Genomic DNA, 6481 nt, shown 5'->3' on the forward strand with positions numbered 1-6481 from the left:
CCCACACAGATCCCGGCGTAAACCAGTTTCCAGTTCGCGCTGGGCCCACACAGATCCCGGCGTAAACCAGTTTCCAGTTCGCGCTGGGCCCACACAGATCCCGGCGTAAACCAGTTTCCAGTTCGCGCTGGGCCCACACAGATCCCGGCGTAAACCAGTTTCCTCTTCGCGCTGGGCCCACACAGGTTCCAGAGTGAAACCAGTTTCCAGTTCGCGCTGGGCCCACACAGGTTCCAGAGTGAAACCAGTTTCCAGTTCGCGCTGGGCCCACACAGGTTCCAGAGTGAAACCAGTTTCCTCTTCGCGCTGGGCCCACACAGATCCCGCCGTAAACCAGTTTCCAGTTCGCGCTGGGCCCACACAGGTTCCAGAGTGAAACCAGTTTCCTCTTCGCGCTGGGCCCACACAGGTTCGAGAGTGAAACCAGAGTGAAGTGGTTTTTTTTGTCCACATCAGATGGTTTCAGATGAAGTTTAATGGAACTGATTTAAAGAAATAAAGTTTCCTGTGAACTTGCAGTCATCGGTTCTGATGATCAGTCTGCTTAAGCGGGATCTTGGTGCTCTGAGCGGTTCTGTTGGTGAAGCAGACAGCATGTTGGAATGGTGGTCAGTGGGAACAGACTGTAATCTGCAATAATCTGGATTAACATGAATCTGACTGTCTGACAGGAAGCAGTCTTCATGCTGTGAGGAGGCGGCCTCGCGGGCTCTGTGACCAGGATGGCGGCCGAGCTGTTCTCCTCCAGCCTCTCTCAGAGCGGCGAGGTGGAGGTGAAGAAGACTTTTATCCAGACGAGCCAGCCGGAGCTGCCGCCGGGTAACCACATATACGGAGACGCCGTTCAGCCGAACACCGACAGTGGCGACGACGGCGAGGAGAGGGACGGCTGGCAGGAGGCGCAGCCCACGCTCAGAGAGAGGTCAGCACACACTCTGCTCTGATTGGACAGCAGAGGTTTTATAAATACTTATACTCGTTTATAAAAATGTACGCAGAAAAGACTCCTAAACTCACTTTAAATGTGATTTCTCCTCCTGTTCACCTGATTTAGGTGAATAAATTGCACAATCCTAAATCATGTTTTTCTGTTTGTGTGCGCTGCAAATGATCTCAAATGATCTTTTGCCACTTCAGCTGTTTTAAATGAACTCATTAAATTATATTTAGCATTGTCGGCCTGTAAAACAGAGTCTGGAGGAGAAGCGTGGTGGGAAGCGTGTCCGCACGCTCCAGCCCTGTTCTGTACCGTTTATAAAAGGTGGTTATGAAGTGAGGAGGAGAAATAAAAGGTTAGGTTAGTGACCTTTTGTTGAGCTGAAACCCCGGAGCTGCTTCCTCCTGGAGAGGAAACCCGTCACATTAAGAACTTTCTGATCCTGTGTTTTCCTGTAGGAACGCTCTGATGTTCAACAACGAGCACATGGCTGATGTTCACTTCATCGTCGGCCCTCCAGGAGAAGCTCAGAGACTTCCTGCTCACAAGGTGTGAAGAGGCGGGGCCACACTCTCCTGTCTGTCACCTTCTCTCGCCTGCCCTCTCGCCTGCCTCTTGCCTGTGTCTTGCCTGCGTTGCCTCTCGCCTGTGTCTTGCCTGCGTTGCCTCTCGCCTGTGTCTCGCCTGCGTTGCCTCTTGCCTGCCTCTCTCCTGCCTCTCGCCTGTGTCTCGCCTGCCCTCTTGCCTGCGTTTCCTCTCGCCTGCCTCTCTCCTGCCTTTTGCCTGCGTTGCCTCTAGCCTGTGTCTCGTCTGCGTTGCCTGCCCTCCGCCTGCATTGCCTCTTGCCTGTGTCTCGCCTGCCCTCTCGCTTGCGTTGCCTGCCCTCCACCTGCGTTGCCTCTCGCCTGCCCTCTCGCCTGCGTCGCCTCTTGCCTGTCTCGCCTGCCTCTCGCCTGTGTCTCACCTGCCCTCTCACTGCCTCTTGCCTGCCTTGCCTCTCGCCTGCGTCGCCTCTAGCTTGTGTCTCGTCTGCGTTGCCTGCCCTCCGCCTGCGTTGCCTCTTGCCTGTGTCTCGCCTGCCCTCTCGCTTGCGTTGCCTGCCCTCCACCTGCGTTGCCTCTCGCCTGCCCTGCCTCTCGCCTGCCCTCTCGCCTGTGTCGCCTCTTGCCTGTGTCTCGCCTGTCTCTCGCCTGTGTCTCAGTATTCTCTAAGTAAAGTGTTTGTTGTGTGCCTACGTGCTTTAGAAGAAAGTGCAGCATGTGACATCATGGTCATGTGTGGCATGTTGCCAAGTCCGAGCTTTAAAGTACAGGAGTCTGGACTTGGCAAACTCGGTATTGAGAAACAGCCCTGTATGTGCTTCCTGTCCTCTGTGGTTCAGGTTCCTGTCCTCTGTGTTTCAGTACGTCCTGGCGGTGGGGAGCTCGGTGTTTGGGGCCATGTTTTATGGAGATCTGGCTGAGGGACAGTCTGAGATCCAGATCCCTGATGTGGAGCCGGCTGCATTCCTCATTCTGTTAAAGTAAGTCTGGGGAGTTCACATACAAGTTTATTTTCTGCTCGGTGGACTACTGAAGAGCCGGCAGAACTCAGAACCAGAACACCACCAGTGAAGACAGAACCAGACGCTCTGATTTAAAATGGCTTCTTTGAATATTTTTGATAAAATTCTAAAGCTGCTTTTCAAGGAGGTTCTAAACATCCAAGTCTTTGGGTGGACGTTTTTCTCCCTTCGACATACAAACAGGAGTAACCAGGGACCACACCACCCCCTCAGAGCAGGGACAGAATCACCAGTTCCAGAGGTCCAGGATCACAGGGATTGATGTGATCATTAACTACCCAACAGTTTGAAAATCTGCACTTTAAATCAAGTTAGTCCAGTCCATGGTGGTCCCTCAGTCTGACCCCTGACCCTTCCTCTGCCTTAGGTACATGTACAGTGATGAGATCCAGTTGGAGGCTGACACGGTGCTCGCCACGCTCTATGCCGCTAAGAAGTACATCGTTCCAGCTCTGGCGAAGGCCTGCGTCACCTTCCTGGAGACGAGCCTGGAGGCGAGGAACGCCTGCGTCCTGTTGTCTCAGAGCCGGCTGTTCGAGGAGCCGGAGCTGACGCAGCGCTGCTGGGAGGTGATCGATGCCCAGGCTGAACTCGCTCTGCGGTCCGAAGGCTTCTGTGAGATTGATCCGCCCACGCTGGAGATCATCCTGCAGAGAGAATCCCTCAACGTCCAGGAGGTGGTCATCTTCCACGCGGCGTTGAGCTGGGCGGCGGCTGAGTGTCGCCGTCAGGGCCTGGCGGTAACCCCCGGGAACCAGCGGGCGGTACTGGGTAAGGCTCTGTTCCTGGTCCGGATCCCCACCATGACGCTGCAGGACTTTGCAGACGGGGCAGCGCAGTCGGACGTCCTGACGCTGAAAGAGACTCGTGACATTTTCCTGTGGTTCACGGCCTCCATCAAACCCAGACTGGACTTCCCTTTGGTGAAGCGGGCTGGGCTGGCGCCGCAGAAGTGCCACCGCTTCCAGTCCTCGGCCTACCGCAGCAACCAGTGGCGCTATAGGGGGCGTTGCGACAGCATCCAGTTCGGAGTGGACCGGAGGATCTTCATAGCTGGACTCGGCCTGTACGGGTCAAGCGGCGGAAAGGCCGAGTACAGCGTGAAGATGGAACTGAAGAGGCAGGGAACCGTTCTGGCCCAGAACCTCACGAAGTTTATGTCTGACGGATCGAGCAGCACATTCCCTGTGTGGTTTGAACACCCGGTCCAGGTGGAACAGGACACCTTCTACACGGTCAGCACAGTCCTGGACGGAAATGAGCTCAGTTACTTTGGTCAGGAGGGAATGACCGAGGTGCAGTGTGGGAAAGTGACCTTCCAGTTCCAGTGTTCATCAGACAGCACCAACGGGACCGGCGTGCAGGGGGGGCAGATCCCTGAACTGATCTTCTACTGCTGAACCAGGGCCTGATGGACTCAGTGAGCAACAAGCTGCAGAGACTCTGATTCTGACAGACGGCCGCTGTAGTGAACTGAAAGCTGATTGGCTGTTGTAGCAGGACTAGAAGCTGATTGGTTTGTGTGCTTCTCAACCATTAAAGTTTCAGTGAAAATGAAATGGTGTTTGTGCTTATTGGGCGTGGTGTAGTCTCCTACAGCTGCCACCAGGTGGCCCTGTGGAGCAGGACTAAACTGAGATCACCTGGGGCGAGTTCAATCTCAAAACGTTTGCACCGGTTTGTAACGTTTTCGGACTGAACGATATGTTTCCTTGCAACATGGGCTTCGAGGTATGTTTTCTTCTGTTAGGTGGGCGTGTCTCAGGTGTTACCCAATCAGCTGCGACAAGTTTGTAAACACAATGGCGTTAAAAAGGCAGGGAAACGCATTGCGCTTGTGTAAACAACAAGGTGTTCAGGGAACGTTTTGGTACGTTTTGTCTGCGCTGAACTCCGCTCTGGTAGATGACCGAGTGGCTCACGGGAAATGTACCTGTCTAACCATAACCTGATCCTGTACTACGAAGCAGGTACAGTCTTATCCAGGTAACTTCAGGTGTAACTTCCTGAATAACCCGTACTACGAAAGGTGGACAGGTGTTACGGAGGTCTGTTGCCATGGTGATTTACGCCACATCTCTAAACTGCTCCGAGCAGGTTTTGTTCGTGGCTAACTCGAGGTTACTCTGCACTAGAGCCCGACCGATATGGTTTTTGGGGGCCGATGCCGATATTAAAGCGAAAAGGAGCAGATATTTAGATTTTGAGAGCAGACCCCTGTACTGTATCGACTACACTTAGAACAGGCCGATAGTGAAAGCTGGTGTGTATGAGGGCTATATAACCTTTTCCTAAAGGATTTATGTTAATAGAGCACTGTCTCAAAGTGAACATGTAAACAATTGCACATCAATAACTTTTTGCTGCTGGAAGGTGCAACTTTTTCAGTGAGAGAGAATCAGCATGTGTGTTTCACTTTACACATAATTCCACTGCAGCACATCCAGTTCATCCCTTCACCGGCACTCTTTAATTCTGACCAAAGCTACGAGAAACCATTCTACCATCGGCGTCTAGGACACAGTGAGCTGCTGTTGAATGCATCTAATATTAAATGAGATTTCATTTAACTAACGTTATAACTACAACCAGCGGCGCTCTGACTGCAGCGTTGCACATCTACAACATCACAAAAACAGGAGCTACAGAAAGCCGTGTTAGGCTCATGTTTATTTACATGTCCGCTCTGCTTTAATCATCTCAGACACGCAGACTAACTGCAGACAGGCGGCTCACAGATATATTTACAATACACCTGAAACTGTCAGTGTAACGGCCCATTAACGTTGGCGCTCCTCCACTGATAAACACGGCGTTAGCTTTGTGGCTAATTTAGCAACGGGCAGCGTTAGCTGCTGTAACGTTACTGATTTTAGAGAATATTTAGAAGTGATGAACTAGAGACAAATGAGAGGAGCGTTCACTAGAACTGCCTCACTGTTGAAATAAATCTACAGTTACGTCTGTCAGCAGCTTCCAACACCGAGCTACCGAAACATTAAACTGCTGTGAGCTGCTGGGAGGAACAACGGGAGGGTCAGCAAGTCACAAATGTTTTCAGGAGAGGAGAAGTATTAATACGCACCGCATCTGTACTCGCCGTTACAGATGTGGCGTGCAGTAATCCTCCTCCTGTACGGTGAAGTCTGGATGTGCGACAGAGTAACGGTTCTCACCGATGGCGGGAGCGTTGATGCAGAGCTCACGAGCCAGCAGCAGGAAGGTTTTCCCCAGGATGTAAACGTTCACCTGAACACAGAACCTGAAGTTAGAACTGGGTCAGGGTCTCTGCAGGTCAGGGTCTACAGAGGGTCAGAGTCTCTGCAGGTCAGGGTCTACAGAGGGTCAGGGTCTCTGCAGGTCAGGGTCTACAGAGGGTCAGAGTCTCTGCAGGTCAGGGTCTACAGAGGGAGCAGGTCTCTACTGGTCCGAGTCTACAGAAGGACAAGGTCTCTCCAGGTCTGAGGTCAGTCCTACCTGCAGTAGGTCACTCAGGTCCAGCAACATGTCTGAAACACAGTTAAGGAAAACCAGCAGAACACCTGGAGGTCAGAGGTCACGGCGAGCACAAAATCACACACAGCATGACGCTGGTTGCTAGGATACGTGGCGTCCCCTCTGTGCGGCACACTAGGTAGAGGCACGCCGCGATGACGTGCTCCGTCTTGCGTCCTCGCGTCAGGTGTTTACTCACCACCATCTTGAAGAAATTGAAGGCCGTGTCCAAACAGTGCTGGTTCAGCTGCAGCTGGCTGCCCAGCTGCTGGATCTGACGCTTACCTGGAGACACACACACACACACACACCTGTTCACTTTACCTGGAGACACACACACACACACACACACACACCTGTTCACTTTACCTGGAGACACACACACACACACACACACACACCTGTTCACTTTACCTGGAGACACACACACACACACCTGTTCACTTTACCTGGAGACACACACACACACACACACACCTGTTCAC

General features: G+C 52.6%; 2 protein-coding genes across 5 annotated transcripts in view; one reads left to right on the forward strand and one right to left on the reverse strand.

The window, feature by feature from the left end:
* LOC123977712 (BTB/POZ domain-containing protein 6-B) overlaps positions 1-4060 on the forward strand; it is a 5687-nt gene extending 1627 nt beyond the window's left edge. For 2 of the 4 annotated variants that reach the window (XM_046060617.1, XM_046060618.1), the window contains exons 2-5: positions 672-922; positions 1396-1486; positions 2341-2459; positions 2869-4060. In XM_046060617.1, the coding sequence (XP_045916573.1) occupies positions 723-922; positions 1396-1486; positions 2341-2459; positions 2869-3901 (1443 nt within the window). In that variant the 5' untranslated portion in view covers positions 672-722 and the 3' untranslated portion in view covers positions 3902-4060. Of the gene's footprint in view, positions 1-671; positions 923-1395; positions 1487-2340; positions 2460-2868 lie in introns of those variants that run through there. The other 2 variants (XM_046060619.1, XM_046060620.1) reach the window with 2 other exon arrangements.
* The window catches only part of LOC123977520 (transcription factor IIIB 90 kDa subunit-like), a 40874-nt gene that overhangs the window by 12931 nt on the left and 21462 nt on the right, over positions 1-6481 (reverse strand). The window contains exons 4-6 of the mRNA XM_046060266.1: positions 6108-6281; positions 5979-6010; positions 5678-5750 (exon numbers count right to left, since the gene is read on the reverse strand). Coding sequence (XP_045916222.1) covers positions 5678-5750; positions 5979-6010; positions 6108-6281 — 279 coding nt within the window. The remainder of the gene's footprint in view (positions 1-5677; positions 5751-5978; positions 6011-6107; positions 6282-6481) is intronic.

Source organism: Micropterus dolomieu, linkage group LG10 (genome assembly GCF_021292245.1).
Source record: "Micropterus dolomieu isolate WLL.071019.BEF.003 ecotype Adirondacks linkage group LG10, ASM2129224v1, whole genome shotgun sequence".
Taxonomy (NCBI): domain Eukaryota; kingdom Metazoa; phylum Chordata; class Actinopteri; order Centrarchiformes; family Centrarchidae; genus Micropterus; species Micropterus dolomieu.